Source organism: Fomitopsis serialis (assembly GCF_022376445.1).
Source record: "Fomitopsis serialis strain Sig1Antser10 chromosome Unknown B0H18scaffold_59, whole genome shotgun sequence".
Lineage (NCBI taxonomy): Eukaryota > Fungi > Basidiomycota > Agaricomycetes > Polyporales > Fomitopsidaceae > Fomitopsis > Fomitopsis serialis.
In genome coordinates, this window is record NW_025955019.1 from 187,429 (window position 1) to 206,963 (window position 19,535).

The 19,535-nt window shown below is 54.1% G+C and overlaps 6 protein-coding genes across 6 annotated transcripts; 3 read left to right on the top strand and 3 right to left on the bottom strand.

The window, feature by feature from the left end:
- Window positions 1-209: 209 nt before the first annotated feature.
- Window positions 210-783, top strand: B0H18DRAFT_879995 (RlpA-like double-psi beta-barrel-protein domain-containing protein-containing protein; the record flags this gene model as incomplete). The annotated part of the gene is made up of 4 exons (XM_048040730.1): window positions 210-314; window positions 367-477; window positions 536-623; window positions 683-783. The coding sequence occupies 4 exons, from the start codon at window positions 210-212 to the stop codon at window positions 781-783; spliced, it is 405 nt and encodes a 134-aa protein (XP_047890918.1).
- A 314-nt stretch (window positions 784-1,097) lies between these two features.
- Window positions 1,098-2,625, bottom strand: B0H18DRAFT_956598 (NAD-P-binding protein; the record flags this gene model as incomplete). Its single annotated transcript, XM_048042473.1, has 6 exons — window positions 1,098-1,165; window positions 1,424-1,825; window positions 1,878-1,917; window positions 1,973-2,117; window positions 2,171-2,438; window positions 2,580-2,625. The coding sequence occupies 6 exons, from the start codon at window positions 2,623-2,625 to the stop codon at window positions 1,098-1,100; spliced, it is 969 nt and encodes a 322-aa protein (XP_047890919.1).
- Window positions 2,626-3,366: 741 nt separating this feature from the next.
- Window positions 3,367-7,004, bottom strand: B0H18DRAFT_1020683 (beta-glucosidase). Its single transcript, XM_048029497.1, is given in 8 exon segments — window positions 3,367-4,320; window positions 4,372-4,976; window positions 5,026-5,194; window positions 5,418-5,557; window positions 5,615-5,874; window positions 5,936-6,410; window positions 6,471-6,738; window positions 6,754-7,004. The coding sequence occupies 8 exon segments, from the start codon at window positions 6,874-6,876 to the stop codon at window positions 3,619-3,621; spliced, it is 2,742 nt and encodes a 913-aa protein (XP_047890920.1). The 5' UTR covers window positions 6,877-7,004; the 3' UTR covers window positions 3,367-3,618.
- Window positions 7,005-9,432: 2,428 nt separating this feature from the next.
- B0H18DRAFT_1212951 (P-loop containing nucleoside triphosphate hydrolase protein) lies at window positions 9,433-13,256 on the top strand. Its single transcript, XM_048036499.1, has 14 exons — window positions 9,433-9,764; window positions 9,823-10,047; window positions 10,102-10,141; window positions 10,200-10,224; window positions 10,276-10,300; window positions 10,353-10,392; window positions 10,446-10,504; window positions 10,562-10,826; window positions 10,878-11,303; window positions 11,355-12,385; window positions 12,440-12,563; window positions 12,613-12,739; window positions 12,794-12,877; window positions 12,942-13,256. Exons 1-14 carry the CDS (start codon window positions 9,534-9,536, stop codon window positions 13,090-13,092), a joined length of 2,853 nt encoding a protein of 950 aa, XP_047890921.1. The 5' UTR covers window positions 9,433-9,533; the 3' UTR covers window positions 13,093-13,256.
- An 833-nt stretch (window positions 13,257-14,089) lies between these two features.
- On the top strand, window positions 14,090-14,974 carry B0H18DRAFT_1020701 (RlpA-like double-psi beta-barrel-protein domain-containing protein-containing protein). The gene is made up of 5 exons (XM_048029498.1): window positions 14,090-14,328; window positions 14,388-14,498; window positions 14,561-14,648; window positions 14,699-14,831; window positions 14,904-14,974. Exons 1-4 carry the CDS (start codon window positions 14,224-14,226, stop codon window positions 14,794-14,796), a joined length of 402 nt encoding a protein of 133 aa, XP_047890922.1. The 5' UTR covers window positions 14,090-14,223; the 3' UTR covers window positions 14,797-14,831; window positions 14,904-14,974.
- Window positions 14,975-15,858: 884 nt separating this feature from the next.
- On the bottom strand, window positions 15,859-19,016 carry B0H18DRAFT_1121349 (Na+/solute symporter; the record flags this gene model as incomplete). The annotated part of the gene is made up of 24 exons (XM_048034321.1): window positions 15,859-15,935; window positions 15,994-16,269; window positions 16,322-16,426; window positions 16,488-16,633; window positions 16,690-16,703; window positions 16,767-16,807; window positions 16,871-16,962; window positions 17,016-17,024; window positions 17,084-17,137; window positions 17,191-17,315; window positions 17,370-17,453; window positions 17,506-17,544; window positions 17,591-17,604; window positions 17,661-17,842; window positions 17,897-18,077; window positions 18,129-18,219; window positions 18,271-18,367; window positions 18,419-18,434; window positions 18,482-18,543; window positions 18,598-18,620; window positions 18,671-18,691; window positions 18,746-18,840; window positions 18,894-18,923; window positions 18,977-19,016. 24 exons carry the CDS (start codon window positions 19,014-19,016, stop codon window positions 15,859-15,861), a joined length of 1,914 nt encoding a protein of 637 aa, XP_047890923.1.
- Window positions 19,017-19,535: the final 519 nt, after the last annotated feature.

The following is a 19,535-nucleotide window of genomic DNA, read 5'->3' on the forward strand; positions in this document are numbered from 1 at the left end:
CGCTTGGTAGGCCGTACAGGTCATGCTCGCAAGATGGCTGCACCTGTTTCAAGACTTAGACGTAGACCAACGAAGCAATCCCCGCGTCCACTAGGAACATATAAAAACTGGCTGCTTTTCCTCATCTTGCTCTTCACCAGTTCATCTCGCCTCTCATCCAGCTTCCTTGTGTCCTCCCGCACATCTCATTAGCAATGGCCCGCTTCACCATGCTCGCTGCTCTCATCGGTGCCCTCACCGCCATCGCTGCTGCCACGCCCATCGACGGTAGTGAGACCCAAGCTCTCGAGAAGCGTGTCACCCACACTGGCAAGGTAATACACCCCCGAGCTACTCTCGATGACCTGCGCTCACTGTCGCCGATAGGCCACTTACTACTACCCGGGCCTCGGTGCCTGCGGTGAGACCGACGGCAACAGCGACCCTGTCGTCGCCATCTCCCACCTCATCTACGGCAGCGGCGGAAACTGTTTCCAGGTAATGTGTTGTCTACCTCACTGATCAACGGATGAGCGACTCACATACGGATCCACAGTGGATGCAAATCACCGACCCAGCCACTGGCATCAGCCAGTACGCCAAGACCGTCGACGAATGCGAGGGCTGTGGCGAGTACGACATCGGTCAGCTACAATTAATTATATCGAAGAGTATTGGGTTTGTGCTGACGACTTGTCTGCAGATCTCAGCCCGTCTCTCTTCGAGTCCCTGGGTGCTCCGCTCTCCCAGGGTGTCATCCAGGGTGTCGAATGGCACTTCATGGCCAAGGGCTGGAGCCCGTAAGCTCCAGGCTTGTGGTACAACTTGATAATGTAATCCAGGGAATTTTGCTGTACCAAGGCTTTCGATATATCCTTGTCTCGATTATGAGATTGTGCCTCATTGCGCCGATGATTATATTGGCTTGAATATATGTCTTCCTCGCATCTCAGACTCCGCAGAGGAGGGCCTATTTGAGGATTTTGATTGATTCTACTGTGCAGTAATCCAACAACGTCCAGGTCCCACTGTTGCCTGGTTCAGAAATCGTCCGAGTTGCGAGGAGGTATTCGAGTCCAAAATCGACTCCGTTTTCACCAGGTAGAAATCTACTTGTATCACGTGCGCGGCACGAACACCCTCAGTGATGTTGAAGTCAAAAACCCAACAAGCTCCGTGGATATTACTGCCATCGTTACGATAGACTAAGACAGCATGCGATCACACTTCTTCTCTGGGCTGCATCCATCACATAGAAGAGACCAGCGAAATGACGAGCATTCGCATGCCGCAATTGTCGCGGCCACCTGTATGCTCGAGTGCCATTAGAGCAGTGCCAGTGAGTGGGTGAGACTCACTCAGACGATATACGTACGCACAGAGTCACACATATAGGATGTATCAATCTCTAATCGTTCCGATATTAAGTGCAGAGTATCCTTACTATGCGACTTGTTCCCCTGAGCATCGTCGAAGTCCAAATTCTCTGCCACGTCCCTCCACGCGTCCATCTCTTTGCCCAAACGCTCGTGGAAAGCCTTCGCCGCAGCATAGGTAGGCCTTCCCAGTACCAAATACAACGGACTATTTCTATCCGCAGCCTTACCCTCGCCAGTCACTACGTCCACGAGGAGCGACATGATCTTCGTGGGGCATCCTGGGGCTGCTACCCAACGCTCTGTTAATTCCCCGTACGCCTCCTCCCGCAGCGCGTTGTAGTCGGGAATGTGGTTCTCGCTAGTCAAAGGCGCAGTGTGGATATTCTCGGTGCGGAAGCCGCCTGGTACTGCGAGGATGACGCGCACATTGAACGGTGTCACCTCTGCTGCGTAGGTCTCCGCGAAGGCTACCGTATATTATTGTTGAGTTGTAACATTGCAGGGAAGCAATTAGCTGACCATGAATTGCGGCTTTGCTCGCCAGATAATGTCCGGTCAGCTACAGTTTCACAGTGAGTGATCCGGTGATATCTTCAGTTCATCAGTCGACTCACGATGGTGTCCGCTTTCCAAACGGACCGACTCCCGAGGAATACAACCGTGCCTGTACGCCGCGAACGCATTTGAGGCAACACGGCGTTGGTGGTGTTGAGCACGCCGAAGACGTTGGTTTGGAACACCGATTGAGTATGAGTCGGGCTGCAGACAGCACATCGTAACCAGAGTGAATAAGAGAGTACCAGCGTGCTTACCTTGCTTCTTCAAGCAACGACTTGGGGGCCCAACCGGCGTTGTTGATCAGCACATCTATACGACCCCAGACCGCAAGAGCCCCGGACACGATACTCTGAATCTTCTCAGGGGCGTCCGTCAAGTCCATTTGTACGACATGAAGACGCGCGCGATCCGTCTCGGAGAGCTGGAAGTCGACTTTTGCGGGATCGCGCGCTGTGGCGACAACGTAGTCACCGCGCGAGAGTACCATGGGTACGAGTCGTTTCCCAAAGCCCGAGCTCGTTCCTGATGACCGGGAAAGGAGGCTGATATTAGTGTTGCATCTTCACGATGACTAGGCTTCGTGCATTGCGTTCGGTGCGCCTCCGATCGCCGGTGACGCAGGAGACTGGTATACAGTACAGATTCTTCGCGCATGACACTCACCAGTGATCATCCATACCCTCCGCTCGGCGTGTGGAGTAGCTGACATCGTGCTCAGTCAATCTTCACGTCTGTGTGGGAGAACCGGCCTGGAGACAACGCAACCTGATAGCTGGCTTTCATCGCATGGTAATTAAGCCTGCCAGCCCCTCATGACACAGCGATCCCGCTGACTCACGGCTGCTTTACTAGACTCATAATCGGGGCTGCTCAACTATCAGCCACCCGATGCACATCAAAGGTCCGCCGGGCTGGGCGCCCGTTGCCACTTGTATGGTGACTGTTCAACGTTCAAGATTCCGAGTATCTCTCCCGGCGAAGCCATGGCCACATGCTCACGTATTATCCTGCTTTCCGGTGCTCCATGTACAGATAAGTCGTGCGATCTGTGGATGTAGCTGCTGTTATTGGTCAGTTGCTTACTATTCCATGATGTTGCGGATGTCATAAGTAGCACCCAAGAATGGTGAGTTCGGTGCTGTGCTTCAACTTCAAGCGTGTTCCTCGCGCACGAAGTTCCGAGGGCGGGAAGGGTCCGCGTCAACAGCTTCGGAAATGTCGACAAGATGTACACTCCACCTACTCATAGTGCACTTCTAGACGTATGCGGGCTCCTGTCGGAGCACGTCCTCGGTGTTGAACCCCGATTTCCTTGCATGGTTGTACATTGAGTGGTTTAATATACAAGTCGCGTTTGCTGACTTGCCTTTCGGGCCGGCCTAGGCCTACACCTGAGCCCCCAAGGCCTCATGCACATGATTGGGCGTCATTGTCTTCCTGAGAATACGCGTGAGCAGGAATGTACGGCAGCCATGTACGGCAGCCATGATGCATTGCAATGTGTGCGACAACAATGAATGCGAGAATGCGAGAATGTAACAACAACAAAGTCCACCATCATCTACAGTGTTCACCGTAGGAATTGAAGCAAGTACTAGTCCCACGGTCATTAGTCTTTCGTGAGTTCGTAATTCCAGGGAGTCCATCGGGCACCCATTTTACAACAACAGGTTACACTCGTCCATATATCACCTTACCCACCTCAAATAGGGATCGCGCCCGTCAGCTTGAAGTCACGCGAACTCGCGCCGACGCTCAGCGTGAACGCCCCGCTAGGCTTCTGCCACCCCTGGGCCACCACGTTCCACACGCTCAGCTCGTACCTGCTGATTGTGATCTCAACCGACTGGTATGCGCCCGCTTCAATGTACACCGTATCGAAGCCCTTCAACAAGCTCGGTGGCTCGCCGCTGCCCGCGGGAAAGTGCACGTACACCTGCGGGATCTCCGTGCCCGCGAGCGCGCCCGTGTTCTGCAGGTCGAACTGCACACTGAGGAACGGGCGGTGCAGCCAGAGCGCGACGGACGAGCCCTCGCCCTGCGGTGTCGGCGCACCCTCCGCCCACGCAGCTTCGAGATCCCAGGACGTCGGGTCGTACACCTGCGGGATGACGGTCGTCGCCAGGTTGGAGTACTCGAACGTCGTGTACGACAGCCCGAACCCGAACTCGTACCTCGGCGTGATGTTGTACTGATCGAAGCGCCGGTAGTCGTAGAACAGGCCCTCATCGTACGGGATGCTCAAAAGCGTGTCACCCTCGCCGCCGAGCACGAGGAAGACGCCGTAGTCCTCGAGCGCCTTCGCGATCGTGTAGGGCAGACGCCCAGACGGGTTGTACGCGCCGTAAAGGACGTCAACAATGGAGTTGCCGGCTTCCTGGCCAGGAGCACCTGCCCAGACAATCTGTAACAACGTCAGGCAGAGTTTCCAACAACAGAAATTCGATCGACGTACAGCAGTGACGTTCGGGTTCTCAACCCACGGCTCGATGATCGAAGGGCCCACGGAGTGCGCGATGACGATTGTGTTCGGGTTCTGCGCCGCGACTGCGTTGATCAAGTTATCCGCGTTGTGCCAGAGCGACAGGTTGTTGCGGTCGCCAAGGTTGCCATCCACAGTGATGTACCCCTCGCCCGAGTCCGAGTTCACAAACACGAGCGCGACGTCGGACAGGTTCGCGATCGCCGCAACACCCTCCGTGTTCCAGTCGAGGTACCAGTTCGAGATGGACGTTGCATCCTGGCGTGCGCGCTCCTGCAGAGCGTCGAATGGTGAGATCAAGTACGGGAAGTTCGCGGAGCCCGAGCCCCAGCCGATGCCCAGCACGCCCTCATCGCAACCGCGGTCTGTGCACCCGTTCGCGCCCATCGCGTTGTTGCCCGCATCCGAGCCGACGACGAGGATGCTGCGTGGTGCAGCGAGCGGGAGCGCGTTGTTCGTGTTCTTCAGCAGGACTGCGCCTTCCGCACCGATCTCGCGCACGATCTTGTAGTGGTCCGCCTGCACGTCGACGTTCAGGTTGTGCACGGTGTCGTACGGATTAAAGGCGTTGAAGGACACTGTAGAGATGTCAGTGATCATATCGACTACATCTGTCCAGAGACCTACCATTCGGATAATTCTGGTCTTGGCCGAGGAGGTAGTAGCCTGCCAGTATACGCGTGGCCATGTCGTCCACGCGCGACAACGGGATCGTGGCGTTGTTGACGAACGCAGTCAGGTTCGGGCCCCACCACGAGGTGCCGGAGCCGAGCGTGATGTCTCCGGGCATCGTCATCTGTGCGCGTCAACGGGCGAGAGCGAACGCAACGATCCGTTGATTTGGCAGGACAGCATCGCGGGAAGAAGGTTGCGTCGAAGTCGTTGAGGGTTGCCACGATCGGCCGTCGTGCGTCGATCAAACGTCAATCGACGGCGATCCGGCGGATGTACAAAGATATGTGAGTGAGATAGTGAAGTTGTCAGCACAGTGATTCAGCGGAACAGTGAAAAAGACGCACATCAAGACCAGCCATCGCACTCAGAGTGCTCTCCTGTCCTCCCCAGTCAGACATGATGTATCCACGGAAGCCGAGCTCGCTCTTCAGCAGCTGGTTCAACGTCCTGTCGTTCTCGCACGCATACGTGTCGTTGATCATGTCTGTCGCACACATGCATTTAGCAGCGATCCCCCACAGAGCTCACAGAACAGACGTACTGTAACTGCACATGACGCTCGCCGTACCCGCCATCACCGCGCGCAGGAAGGGCTTGAGGTAGATCTCGTGATTCGTACGGTCATCGACGTTGGACGACTCCTGCGTGCGCTTGTACTCCTGCTCATAGTCGATGTAGTGCTTCGCGCACGCCTGCACGCCTGCAGACTGAATGCCGAGCGTCGTCTCATAAGCTGCTTCGCCGCTCAGGAAGGCATCCGTGCCAAATCCCTCCCAGTTACGGCCACCCTGCGCAACACGACTGATCCGCAACATTCTCGTCAGAACACTAATAATAGACATAGTGACAATGAAAAACGCACCCCATGTTCATCATCGGACCGAGTTGCACGTTGACGCCCTTCCCGCGGAATTCCTCGCCCATCTGCTGGCCACGAAGACGCATCGCCGTGCGATTCCACGTTGCTGCAGTCATAATGCCTGCTGGAAACACCGTGTTGAGATTCGTGTAGCGCACGCCGAGCGGCGAATCCTGCAGGCAGAGCCCAGGCCAATCGCCGACCTGACCGATGTTGCCGACGCAGAGGCCCTGCTCCCAGTAGGTACCTGTGGTAACGTTCACCTTCTGTTCGAGCGTGAGCGTGCTGACAAACGCTTCTGCGCGTGCGAACGCGGCGTCCCAGGCATCGGAGAAGTCAGGGACGATCTGCGGGCCGGCATTAACCACCGCAGGTGGGTAGAGCGGGGAGAGCGCAGGATAGACCGGCGGGTCGGCCGTCGGAGAGGCGACCGGGTAGGACGTGAAGGCGTATGAGGAAACTGAGAGCGTCTGCCAGCCTATGTGTTGACGTCATCAATACGATAGTAACATAGGTTCTGCTGCGGAATGGCACGCACCAACTTCAGTTCCGAGACCAGTATTATAGGGGGGTTCGCCGCCGGCCGTGGGCGAGGATGCGACAGACGCAGGGTTAGTCGGGGCGGGAATACCGTAGATGGTGTATGTATCCGAGACGGTGTACGAGACACCGGAGACTTCCCCGACATCACCACTTGTGGCTGCAGCAGAAGGCGCAGCTGCAGAGACGGCGCTGGACGCAGCAGCACTGGAGACGGCAGCCGAGGACACAGCACTGGAGACAGCTACCGAAGATATGGCAGACGACACCGCAGCAGACGAGACTGCTGCTGAGGATGCCACAGCGGAAGACGCAACCGCGCTAGAGATATCGGACTGGCCCGAGACAGCGACGACGAGGAGGGCCGCGAGGGCCGCGAGCCGCGCGGTGAGGAGGACGGCCATCGTAGAGCCCGCTCAGGCTGGAGTTGGGAGGCTGAGGGATGCTCGGGAATTGCTCGGGTCGTGCGTGGAGTTTTATGGCCAACCTCGCCGCACGTTCCAAGCCTACGGCATTCCCATCGCCGGCGGCCTCCTACCTTCATTTCTCGACGCGAACGTTGGAAATCACGCCGCGATTGGCCCATAAAGTGGACGCGGTCGAGGGTGAGGGATCCAGATCACGATCGCACCTTCATCACCGCATGCCCGTCAGCTGACTGGCTCTCCGCGTCTCTGCACGTAATCCGCCTCCACGCCTCCAAGTCGCGTCCGTCCCTCCCACCGCCAAAACTCTCAGCGGGGGCGCGACGGGATACAAAGAGCCCACGCCCGCAATAGCAGAGGCCAAACTTGCCACTGCGCCCGCGTTCGCTGTTCCTCGTCGCGTCAATCTTCCTGCCTCCCACATTAGGCAAAGCGGTTGGTACGCGCGTTGCACGGAGATCGGGTGATGACAGCTCGGTTCCACCATGCCTTATCCAGACGTGATGAAACCTCGCGCTGGGTGCAGGCTTCAGGTTCCAGTCAAGCTACTTCAAAAGACATGTATATCAGCCAACTATCAGCTCCGTAAACCCGTCAAGCATGCTCCGCTAGACCACATAGGGCCCCGTGATGACCGGCTGTCGCAGGCGAATAGCTATCGTGCCTGACAGGCGGAGGCTATCGTCAGTCTTCTTTCTTCCTCTTTTCTATCACGTCCTCGAGGAGCACTCACCACGATTCAGAACCCTCCTTTCACTGCAGCAAGGTGAACCGGGAGTGAACGAGAGGAGGGTTGAGCCCGAACAGTCCCCGAGCCTCAGCAGCAACGACGGCAGATCGCTCTCCCCGCGGTCCCCCAACCGCGTCCCCATGGGCCGATTGATGCCATCAACCTGCGTTATTTTCCCCGCACTTGCCATGCGCCTCTGCTCGGCCGATTGAGCCCGGGTTCAGCGCAAACGAGTGGGCCTCAGCGGCATCAAGCGAGCAAGCGCTGTCCATTTTATCCTTGGCCAGGGAACTCCGCTTTCTTCAGGAATGACTGCTTGTTATCCTGGCAGATTTGCTGTGAAAGCTCGTCAAAAGGAGAACCCCAACCCAAACGTAGCACTTACAGATGCCATTCGACAACCACGCCAAGGCGTACTGGCCAAAAAAGCGACTCCTATCCGTGCCCGCTCAATACAGCGGGCCATTGGCACTCCAAATTTGACCTTACTGCGTCCGTCGACGCTGACAATGACACAGACAGGATTTGGACAGGATCGTTCTGATAGCGCCCTTTCGCCCACGTTCCAATCTCAATGTATGGGCAGTGTGGAACTGTGGAATGATATGCCTGATCCTGTGGGCTATATTCGTCGAGTGCTCAAGCATCCGGAGGAATGTCGGTGAGTTGCGCTTTCTGCAGTCCTTGTAAGTATTCACCTCGCATAAAATTCAAGTCGAGTCATTCCTCGTCGGTCGCGTCTATCCGCTCGACCGCGTGACACCAATTTCGTAGCCTTCATGCTTCTGGAGAGACGTTGTGCGGAGAGATGGACACCTTCTGTGATTGTTGCGCGCTTGCAAAGTCGAAATGTCGAGTATGCCAGCGGAAGCAGGACGGCCTTTCGAAAAAGGCGCAACCTTGCGAGAAAAAGTCGACCATTTGAGGATGAATCGACGTCCCGCCGAGCGGCCTCGAGCCTCATCGGACAGTGACGCCTGAGACTTCGCATTCCATCTCTGCCACGGACATCGACAGTAAGTTTGAATTTTGCGCCGGAAGGTTTAGGAATCAGGGTGCGGGTGCAGTTGCTGGCCTTGAAAGTGGTGTTTCGGCGGTTCTGAATCGTGGCTGGCGTGAGACGTGGCTGCAGAGTGAATCTTTTGCAGTTCAGTTCACTTACCCGAGCTTCGATTGACTGAAATTAGAATGTACTGTCTACATAAGGCTTCGCCCTCAGTGACAATAAAGGGATCACAAACACACAGTTCACTCACCTGCTTGATGACCAGCATCGAACGGATGACTACAAGTGATGAGCTTGTTTGGAGAGTTTCTGCTAGTATATATGCTGATGAACTTCGAGAAGAACGAGTAGAAGTCATCGCATGCTGGTCGTGCATCAGATTGAATACAGTCAGCTTAACGTTCGCACAGTGCTTGATAGAGTGCGCCGAGAACACTCACCTGAGCGAGACATTTGCGCGCGGCGCAAAAGTTGGGTGAGGCATACGGCACGTTTGCCACTTCGTTACACCCGTTCGAAATCGATGCCAGCAGAGTCTACGATCGACGAGGTCCACTATCCAAGCGTTGGAAAGGGTTCTTCACAATCCATTAAACACTGTTATTTCGGGGGGAAAATTAGAGGCCATGAGGGGTGGAAAAGTCTCGAGATTAAGTGCCATTCCAACTCGATTCCAACCCGAGTGTGCGCTAAGTTAGCAAGACTGTGTACAGAGCGACCAAGCCGCGACGCTCCGCAAGCGCCGTGTCGCGTATTAACCTGCCCTAAATGCGACGCGCCCGGCGTCTGCGCGCCAAATCGCGATGTCGCGGTCTTGTTCAAGTCACCCGCGAACCAAGTCTTTCCTCCTATCTACCACCCACCGTCGTCGCAGCATCTCCGCGCACGAGCTGTTTGAACATGGCTACTGCAGAAATCCCGCCTGCCTACTCCGAAACCGCGAGCACGCCAACTTTACTCTCCGAGTGTGAAGACACCGCGTCGGAAACCACAGTGGAGATGCTGAGCGCGTCGACCTCCTCCATCAAGCCGCTACACGAGAGCAAGAAGAGATCAATTTTGGATGTATACTTGGGCGTTGAGAATTCCGCGATCTCGCAGAAGCGGACGAAGTTAGAGGAGAAAAAAGCTGTGCGTCTGTTTTGAGGCACGCCTTGCCCACTGTATTGACAGTAATCTTGCTATACAGCACACTGTGGTAGTGAACGAAGCGCGTGGATCTATAGATGCTGCGAGGAAACGGTTCCTCCACCACCATCGTGACATTTTCTTGCCGCTGCTGCCTCCGAATACCGGAATTTTCGACGCCATCGACAGACAGTTGAAGGACGCAGGAGACGATCATTCCTTCGCTCAGTTGCACGAATTTGATAAACAGCCTCGGCTCATTCGAGGTCAGATGAAAGATTATCAAGTGAGTTTTTTTTGCGTACAGCGGAAATATTGGCGAACCCTCAGACTCCTCTAGCTCCACGGATTATCCTTCATGGTGTGGATGTACAAGAACGGTGAGACAATGCGCGTGTTATTATTGGCCGACCATATACTGATTGTCACTGTTACCAGGAATGAACTGTATACTCGGTGACGAGTAGGTGATTATGTTAAGAGCCATGCCCCTTTCTAACGTGTTTGTCGCCAGGATGGGTCTAGGAAAGACCTTGCAGGTATGTCCTTTTCTGACAAAGCTATACGTAATCTCAATTGTTTTCGCTACAGACACTGTCATTGTTTGCATACATCAAGGAAAACACGAAAGGTAAGTGGTTGAAGAACGGATGTCTGACAGACTACTCAACTTATCGAACATAGGGCACCAACAGCCCCATCTCGTGATCTGCCCTCTCTCTGTCCTTTCTTCATGGCTTGCCGTGAGTGTCTATGACCCGCCCTTGACCAGTGACGCTGATGGCCATGGCATTCTGTAGGAGGTCGAACGGTGGACCCCCGCACTCAAGGTCCTGCGTTTCCACGGCCATAAGAGCGAGCGTGATCGGCTGAAGAACGACATTCGCGCGGGTACGCTCAAGTTTGATATCATGGTGACGACGTACGACGCATATGTTGCGGACGACGGTTGGTTCAAGACACGCCGGTGGACGTACTGCGTCCTGGACGAAGGGCATAAAATCAAGAACGCAAAGACGAATGTTGCCAGCAAGCTTCAGGGCCTCGGTTCGCTGCATCGACTGAGTGCGTTCTTTGGCACACCGGTCGTATAGAGTGCTGATGTCCATGATTTAGTCCTCACTGGTACGCCAGTACAGAATGACTTGTTCGAGTTGTGGAGCATCCTCCACTGGCTCTACCCCACCGTCTTCACGCAGGCCTCTGAGCGCCTGTTCAGGGAAGCCTTCGATCTTGGTGGCGGGCAGTACTCCATCCCGTTCCTCAAGGCAGCGGAGAAGCTGCTCGCGTTGATCATGCTCCGCCGCACGAAGGCGACTGTCGAAATCGATGTACCGCCGCGCGAGGAACTAACGGTCTTCCTGCCGATGACAGAGGCGCAGCGCTTCTGGACGTACAGGTTGTTGACGCGCATGGATACCTTAGACCTGAAGGAGATTTTCGATAGCAAGATCGAGGGTGATCCGGAGAATGAGGGAAGGAGGGAGGTGCAGGCGCACCTTGCGCAGGAGGTCATGCGTAGTCGCACTGGCCAGAAGGACAGTGGGTGCAGGTTTCTCCTGCCCCAAGACTCTATGCTGACACACACATCAGGGTGGCGGAGACTCATGAACTTGCTGATGCAGCTGCGCAAGGTCTGCGACCACCCGTATCTGCTCCCGGACGCAGAACCGGAGCCCTACTCCATCGGCGAACATCTAGTAGCCTCCTCAACAAAACTCATCCTTCTCGACAAACTACTTGCGGATATCCTTCCGAAGGGCGAGCGCGTCCTGCTCTTCTCGCAGTGGACGGGCATGCTTGACCTCCTCGAGGACTTCATGGCCTTGCGCAAGATTCGATACGCGCGTCTCGATGGCTCGACGAATCGTGCCCGACGCGCTCTCGACATCAAACTCTTCCAGCAGGAAGACTCCCCATACCAGGTCTTCCTGATATCGACGAAAGCGGGCGGGCTCGGGATCAACCTTACGAAGGCGACGACCGTCGTCCTCGTAGACTCTGACTGGAACCCGCAAAACGATTTGCAGGCGATCGCGCGCGCGCATCGGATCGGGCAGACGAAGCGCGTGCGCGTTTTGCGGTTGGTCTGCCGCGGGAGTGTCGAGGACCAGATGCTCGACCGGATTCGACGAAAGATCTTCCTTTCACTCAAGGTCATGGGTACCGACAGCCCGGCTGACGGCGCCGACGACCCACAGATGAAGACGGACGAATTGCTGAACATCCTCCGCAAGGGCAGCAGTGCTCTGCAGGACAGCACCGGTGCCATGAGTGTCTCGCAATTCCTGCATGCAGACCTCAAGTCGATCCTGGAGGCATCGAGGGAACGCGACAATGCACGCACGGCTAAAGCGAAGGTGCTGGAGGGGGCATCTGCGGACGAGGTAGACGAGAAGCAGCTCCAGGACGCAGACGAAGAGGAGCGCAAGCTCTTGGCAGGTGTCGTCCACGTTCAGAGTAGGCTTTTCGAAGGGAAGGTCGTAGAACAGTCGAAGGGCCCGTCAAATGCTGACATCGCTGCTGAGTGGCGGGACATACAAAAGCGAGCTCGCGAGAATCGTATCGTCAAGATTGATGGGATTGAGATGATCGCGGACAACATAAGCCCTGAGGCGCCAGCGGTACGTTGCGTATTCTGGTGCTGATGTGACTGAGTTCCCTAACAATGTCCGCAGCAACTGGCAGCTCCGCATCCCAAGCCTGTCGTCAAACGCAACAACAAGGATTTTGACAGCGAAGATTGGTGTATTCACTGCCGCGACGGAGGCAGCTTGTTCCTCTGTGGCGCGTGTCCGCGAGGTGCGTTCCGTCTTACTTGTGTGTTGTGGTTCTGACTTGCACTCCCAAGTTTTCCATGCGGAATGCTATGGTGTCAGCAAAGGGGCTTTGGAACGGACGATGCTCGTCTACTGCATGCAGCACAAATGCACCGGCTGTCAACGAAATACCACGGACGCTGGCGGCATGTTGTTTAGGTGCGTCTCATCACTTTCATCTCAGTGCAGAGCACGTTAGTGACCGACTTTCAGATGTAGGACATGTCCGCAAGCTTTCTGCGAAGATTGTCTCCCGTCAGGAGATATCGACGCGATTGGAGATGAATTACCAGAGTTGTGAGTAGTCCATTAAATGTTCGCTCCTCCCAAAATCCTGACCCCCGAGTCGCCGGCATCACAGTCTCGTGTTGAACTTTCAAGCGACACGATCAGCGTATTACATTTGTTGCGATGAATGCCGTCAACGAAGGTTGGATGATCCGGAATGGTGGGCGGACTGGCAAAAGGAATTCCAGGCAGCTGAAAAGCAGCTCGCGGAGACTTCTCAATGACGCCGACACATGGATCATATCGTATGAATGGAAACCCGAACCTATCTCGTCTTCGCTCGCTCTCGCCTTTGTACCAGCTATCGTGTTGTCTTGCGTACGTCTGTTGTCGAGTTCGATCCCTGTGTATGTGTATCCACTTGTATAATGTACTGTGAACACCCTCTAGTCTCCAGCAACAGCCCCGCGGTGCTTCCCTGGCCCTTTGACTCTGGAGCTCGTGCATTGTGCAGCACACCTATTGCTGCTTTGGTCTTCGATACGGTACGTCCACCGGGATAGGTCATGCTAGGTGGTTGAAGTTGCGGCTAACTGCTTGTGGCCGCTGTACAGTCTTGTCGAGGTCCTCATACTCGCGAGTTCAATCCGTGTATCCGCGTGGAATATACAGCAAATTTCATTCACGTCGAGTCGGTGGGGATGAATCTCCGTCGGACGCTCTGCGGCGTACGAGTCGTGTCGGAGGTTGTCGAGCCGCGGTCTCGTAGAGATCCGGACTCCGGAGCGCCAACTATCTTTGGGTATTTGTCCAGCCTTCAAACGTCTCGGTCTCCAGTGCATGGTCTTCGGTTCCGACGTATGCTCTATGGTGATGGGAAGCTGCATTCGATGGACTTCATCGTACGAGAGCTCAAGCTCAAAGCTAAGTATCAAGAACGCTTCAACGTACAAGTTGTAACACTGCAAATCGTTACACGATTTAGTCAGCAATTCTGACACTCAGTTATGATAGAATCCGGGCTCAGTGCTCGGTGAGTACGGTCACACTAGTCCGGCACATCAGGGAAACTCACAGCGGCGAAACATGACCTATCTTGCATAAACAAACGTGCACTCCTAAGTAGTGTGCCGACTCGGGGGTGACCAGTTCTCTCCTTTATGTCGAACGCGGGCAGACAACACCATTCCGGTTCAGTTGTCCCCGACAATACATCCACTCCTCGGGAGAAGTGCGATGCGTTGCTGTTCGGCCAGCTCTTTGACGTGATGCTCCCGGAAACGTACGAGCTTCATAAAGGCAGGTGTGTGAGCGTCCGCAAGTTGTCAATCCTGACATCCCTTGTCATTCCTTCAAACACTCACACTCATTTATTTTTTGCCCTTCAATTCCATCATACATCACTCTAATTCGCCATGTACTCGACAATCTTCGCATTCTGCGTCCTCCAACTTATTGTGCAGGCAGCACGCGCGTTGCCTCTGAAGGCACTCGGCAAGCGGGACGACTACCAAGGCGATGTTCGTCGAGCTACTGCGCCTTGTTCCGTCATTGATGAGCTAATGTGGATGTCTCATAGGCGACGTACTTCGAGACCGGGACCGGTGCTTGTGGATATACAGACAATGATAGTGATCCCATCGTGGCCATTTCGCATCTCATCTATGGCGAGGGCGGAAATTGTAACCAGGTGCGGTGCAAATGAAGTCTCCCATTGACCATAATTTGACTGCGGGACACCATCATGGGTAGTGGATTCAAATCACCAACCCGGCCAATGGTCAGTCGCAGTACGGACAAGTGCGCGATGAGTGCGAGGGTTGCGGGCAGTACAATATCGGTCAGTCTTCTCCTCATCGCGGCAGCACAAAACTAACAGGTGTACCTCAGATCTGAGTCCATCACTCTTCCAAAGCCTTGGGGAGGACTTATCTGTTGGCCGGTTCGGGGTGGACTGGCATTACATGGACAAGAACTTCTCACCCTGAGCGGCCTACTAGGTCTCGCCTTGCTATACGATCAGGTTGCTAATAATCTACAAATATTGCTGTCCCCCATTGATGGTGTTTATCTTGGTTATTCGGTCCTTGTTTAGATGACCATGAAACAGGACTGAGCGTGTTGCTTAGAGAATCAAGCATTCAAGTTATTTGTAACCGCTTGTTTGTCATGTAGTGCCAGTGACTCGGCCAGGAGGACAAGCGGTCCATCTCTTGGATGCTCAGCTATGGCCATATAGCGCTTCGTGTCCTCGTCGCGTCTGAGATATTCTCACTGTCCTGGAGCTCTATGGTGTTCAGCACTACCATACATCTGTGTCGACACAGTCATGGATATCATGGATGGCAGTATACTTGTACATCGAGTACTGCCTGTATTGCTTTTCGAGCGCTTGAAGTCGTTGCATCCCAATTGATGTCCCCTCCCTGTACTCGTCCTCGTCAATACGTTTTCGTGTGCATCGTTCAGTTGGTCTTCCGTTGTTCACCTCATCTTCAAGTTGGCCAAGCCGCGTTACCTAAGCAAAGTGTGCGCCCTAGAGTCAACTCATCCGATCCGATTTCATGCAGACACCCAAGTCACCGTCTTTGACCAGACGCTATGCCATGGCTTGTACTCATACCACTCACTGACTGGCTTGTGACCTAACGAAACTAGGGAAAAGTGACAGTCGAGTCTCTCCAGGCGATACGAGACATCCATTCGCAACCAACCGTCACTGCAAAGCAACTTCAACTGTGTACGCGAGCCAGTGTCCCATACGGTCACAGGCATCTGACACGCTGATCAGGAACTGTAGTTACTGGCTGAAATCTATCAACCTCTAATTGAATTGCCCTCGTCGCGTTGCGCGTTACACTTCACCCGACGGCGGTGCTCTCCTTGAGATCATACACAACACACCGCGTCCAATCAGACCGATCTCCTTTCTAGACTCCCATATCGGTAGTATGATGCAGAATGTCCCACTCATGCCTACCCAAATACTATGAAATCAAACAGAGAGTCGACCGCGTCAAATGTCATCCAGAGTCGATGAATGTCACTACTCACATCATGCAAGCGACCCAAAACTTGTAGAATGCCTTGCTAAAGATATAGTGGGAGAAGAACATTGGCAGAGGCACTAGAGAAGCGTACAACTATCAATAAAGCCCGCAGGATGGTGGTTGTCAAACGCGTACCGATGATGGCGACAATGAGGGTCAGGATCAGGGAATACCACGCAGCGCGCTTGAATACTTGCTTGAGTTCTTCCCCGCTCGCTGCCGGACGTGGTTGGTGAGGCTCCGCGCCGACGGGCCTGACATCTTCGACCACGGCGGCCTTCTTCTCATCATACGGTGTTTCATTAGGAACAACGTCGCCGTCCACACTGTCGTTGGACATCGATCTCTCTCTTTCTATGTCTTCATACACGGCAATGGCTCTCGTGCCCACGAAGTCATAATTCGCAGGTTCTGTGGAGTAGATCAACAACAATGCTGTTTCCAACTTGTCTGGAGCACTTACTAGCAAGGGAGACTAACACAGTGATAAGACCAGAAAACAGAAGACCAGTGAGTCCACTGCAAACGGCCGAGTAGGGTTCAGCAAGGTTTGCAACATTGATCTCCCCTGTCAAAGCGACAAGCATGGCGTCAATACATACAGAATACTACCCGGTGAACGCACGAACCGTATATCTTCCAGCAACCAATCATCCAAGCAAGCATACCGAGTATCGCCCCTATAATTGCACCGCTGAAAACAGCAGCTCGAGATAGCTTTGACCAGGTCACCGTCAGAGCGATGGGTATCACAGCCGGACTGAGAATGACACCCCTTCAAAATGCAATTAGATCGTTGATGACGTGAGCCGGAGGACAAGTTGTACTGACTGTACGTAGAAGAGCTGCAGAGACCATAGGGACACGGTTAAATTTGCTGAGAACTCACAACAGCATGAGCGACTCACCCAGCCGAGGTCGATGGTCGCCGCGTTGAGCTTGATGACGACTGTCCGTCAGTATGTCTACCATGCTTACGAAGGAGTCCGGCTTACGATTGTGGCCCACGCACCGGCCCAGACAGCCCATAGACAGATGAAGTAGTGAGAGACGCGAACGATCTCTGCACTGGTAGCCTTTGGACGGAAGTACGTGCGATAGATGCTGCAACATTGCGATCAGCTATAAGCACAAGGTCATCGTACATGGACACCTACTCATAGGAGCTATGAAAGAGTATATTCAGTGAGTTGCTAGGGGGGACTTGACATCATTTAAGACGTACAAAAGACTCGATACTCCAATCAACTCTGCGCTGATAGCAGATGTCACGGCCATACTACACAACTTTCGTCAGTCAACAACATGGTCTGCGGTGGCAGATTGACATACAACACGACCAATAAGATGGCGATCGCGCCGCCTTTCCCCATGACCACCGCAGCGGCAGCAGGCGCGGCAAGGCCTGCGCTTGTCTGTTCGGCTGAAAGCGGATTGGGATAAGTCGGGAATTTCGGCTGTACATGTACTCTGTCAATATCACTAGTAAAAGGAGCCGATTGAATACGTACGTTGTTCTGCAGCGCTCGCGCTGCCAGGCCAAGACATGACGCGAACGCCCACGGTACCGCAAACCACGACAAGCCACCGAGCATCTGCATCGAACATGTCAGACATAGCCGACGGAGGGACTAGTGTTAGACTGACGTATGCTTTTGTCGTCGACTCCGGCGCACTCGCGATAGCCTGCATGAAATCAGCAACACGGAACATGAATTCTATTGCCACATACGCGCTGCCAATACCCTATGTGAATCCCGTTGAGACATGAAGCAGACCGCGAGACATAAAACGGTGCATACCTTGATCACAGAAGACACCAGCAAATCCTGACAAGATTGTGGCTGCTCCGAACACCATTCCTTGATTTGACTTCATTGTCAGATAGCTGCCTCCTTGATTCCCGTCTACTGGGTTGTCAATGCCTGCCTGCACGAGTAGATCGTACAACGCTCCGATGCTTCCTGTATCCTGGGATGTCCCACTGAGTCGTGCAGTCAGCGCCTGTCGATATAAACTTGCCAAGCGAAGGACGTACTACACGTGGCCTTCAAACAGGTAGATGATGATGAATAGGATGATGGTGTGCGCCCAGTCACACATGAACGTCGCTCGCAGACCGCCGAATATCACGTAAACGGCAATTCCAATCGGGAGCAGGAAACATGCTGCCACAATGTTCATACCCGTCAAGGCATTCACGGTCGCGGCCCCGCCAACTGGACAATCTGTGAGAGACGATGGAGAAGTAGTCGTTGCAATGAACTCACGGAGGAGAGAGCCGCAGACAATGAGGATACAGAGGAACGCGTAGAACGTGAATAACAGGTGGACACCCGTTCCGAACCGCGTCTTTGCAATCTATGAACTGCGTTGGTTTACGCTCAGAATGTCGAGCACGCGGGGACATACTTCCAGAAACGTATGCGCCCCGTTTGCGTTCATCTTCACCTTGGCCGCCACCATGGCGAAGAAGGCAAGTTGAATGGTACCGCCAACGCCATACCACCTATGAAGTCGATCAGGAGTTGAACTGACATATCGTGTCTATCGACAGTACCATGGTCCGCTCACACCTAAGAAGCGTCAGTTGTAGATCAATCCGCGATCTGTTCCGACATACCAAAAGTGTAGGCTGCCGTACTCGACTGCAACAATGTTGCACTCCACGTCCAGGCGCTGACTCTGCACACATTGAGTGAGATAACAGACAATACTTACGACGTTCCGCCGACTCACATTCCACAACAAACAAGTCCTGGCTATTATTCGGTCAGCCAGCGCTCGCGGCATACTCACAAGACCTCTCCACCTTCACGCTTCTCGAGGCGCTCTAGATAGCACCTGAGATCAACCAACGCATAATGTAGCGCTGTGTATTTCTTACCGAAAATTCTTCTGACGAAGATGGAGAAAACTTGGAGAACTTGGCTTGTAGAGTGGTCAAGACGAGCATAAGCGCAGCGAAAAAGAAGCCAACGCCTTTCCTCCAGAATTAGCTCACACCGCTCCAATTGATCGAGGAAAAGACGTACCGACAACGACGCCATAACCGACGCTTTGATCTACAAAAGGTGTCATGCTTTCCATAAGGCCAGTTTGCCTTGCGAGCACTCACCCAACAGAGGTCTGAATTCAGAAACGCCAGTATCAGACATCGTTCGAACGTTCAAAGGGACCCGAGTCTGTGGGACAAGTTCTCGGAGACCGACCATGGGAAGCACGCCAGCTGGGTTTTTGAGCTATCGGGGATGCGTGATAACTCGATACACAGGATAGCAAATCGCGGCGATAAGCAGCTCCACTAGGAGTCAACATTGTTGAAGCGGGATTCTCGAAGCTGTGATGTAAACCGTAAACGACACCCTATGTAGATAAGAGCTCACTGTCAATGTGCAATGGCTTAGCGTCGGCGTTCCGCAGACAGGGCAGACGCGCTTGGCATCCGAGATCATCTTAGAAGCCAATGGGTAGCAGAGATTGTTGGCGTCATTTAATGTCTCTCAGGTCGTACTGAACCCCTGGACTGCCTCGCAGTACCTAGTCACAGCCATCGCAGGCCTGACCAAGGACAGGACCTGTGGTCGTCCCAGTTCGTGAGCGTTATGAAAGTTTGATGGGCTATTCACTTACAATGAATGAGCTGCGTCAAATGACAGCTCCGTTGAGTTCATTCG

Bases quoted from the DNA above. Each gene is read 5' to 3' on its own strand.
- B0H18DRAFT_1020701 (XM_048029498.1), top strand. From the start codon at position 14,224: ATGTACTCGACAATCTTCGCATTCTGCGTCCTCCAACTTATTGTGCAG. The intron at 14,499-14,560 runs GTGCGGTGCAAA...CATCATGGGTAG, and splicing joins AGGGCGGAAATTGTAACCAG to TGGATTCAAATCACCAACCC. The intron at 14,649-14,698 runs GTCAGTCTTCTC...GGTGTACCTCAG, and splicing joins TTGCGGGCAGTACAATATCG to ATCTGAGTCCATCACTCTTC.
- B0H18DRAFT_1212951 (XM_048036499.1), top strand. From the start codon at position 9,534: ATGGCTACTGCAGAAATCCCGCCTGCCTACTCCGAAACCGCGAGCACG. The intron at 12,386-12,439 runs GTACGTTGCGTA...CAATGTCCGCAG, and splicing joins TAAGCCCTGAGGCGCCAGCG to CAACTGGCAGCTCCGCATCC. The intron at 12,878-12,941 runs GTGAGTAGTCCA...CCGGCATCACAG, and splicing joins GGAGATGAATTACCAGAGTT to TCTCGTGTTGAACTTTCAAG.
- B0H18DRAFT_1020683 (XM_048029497.1), bottom strand. From the start codon at position 6,876: ATGGCCGTCCTCCTCACCGCGCGGCTCGCGGCCCTCGCGGCCCTCCTC. The intron at 6,411-6,470 runs GTGCGTGCCATT...GTCAACACATAG, and splicing joins TGGTCTCGGAACTGAAGTTG to GCTGGCAGACGCTCTCAGTT. The intron at 5,558-5,614 runs GTACGTCTGTTC...TGTGTGCGACAG, and splicing joins GAGCGTCATGTGCAGTTACA to ACATGATCAACGACACGTAT.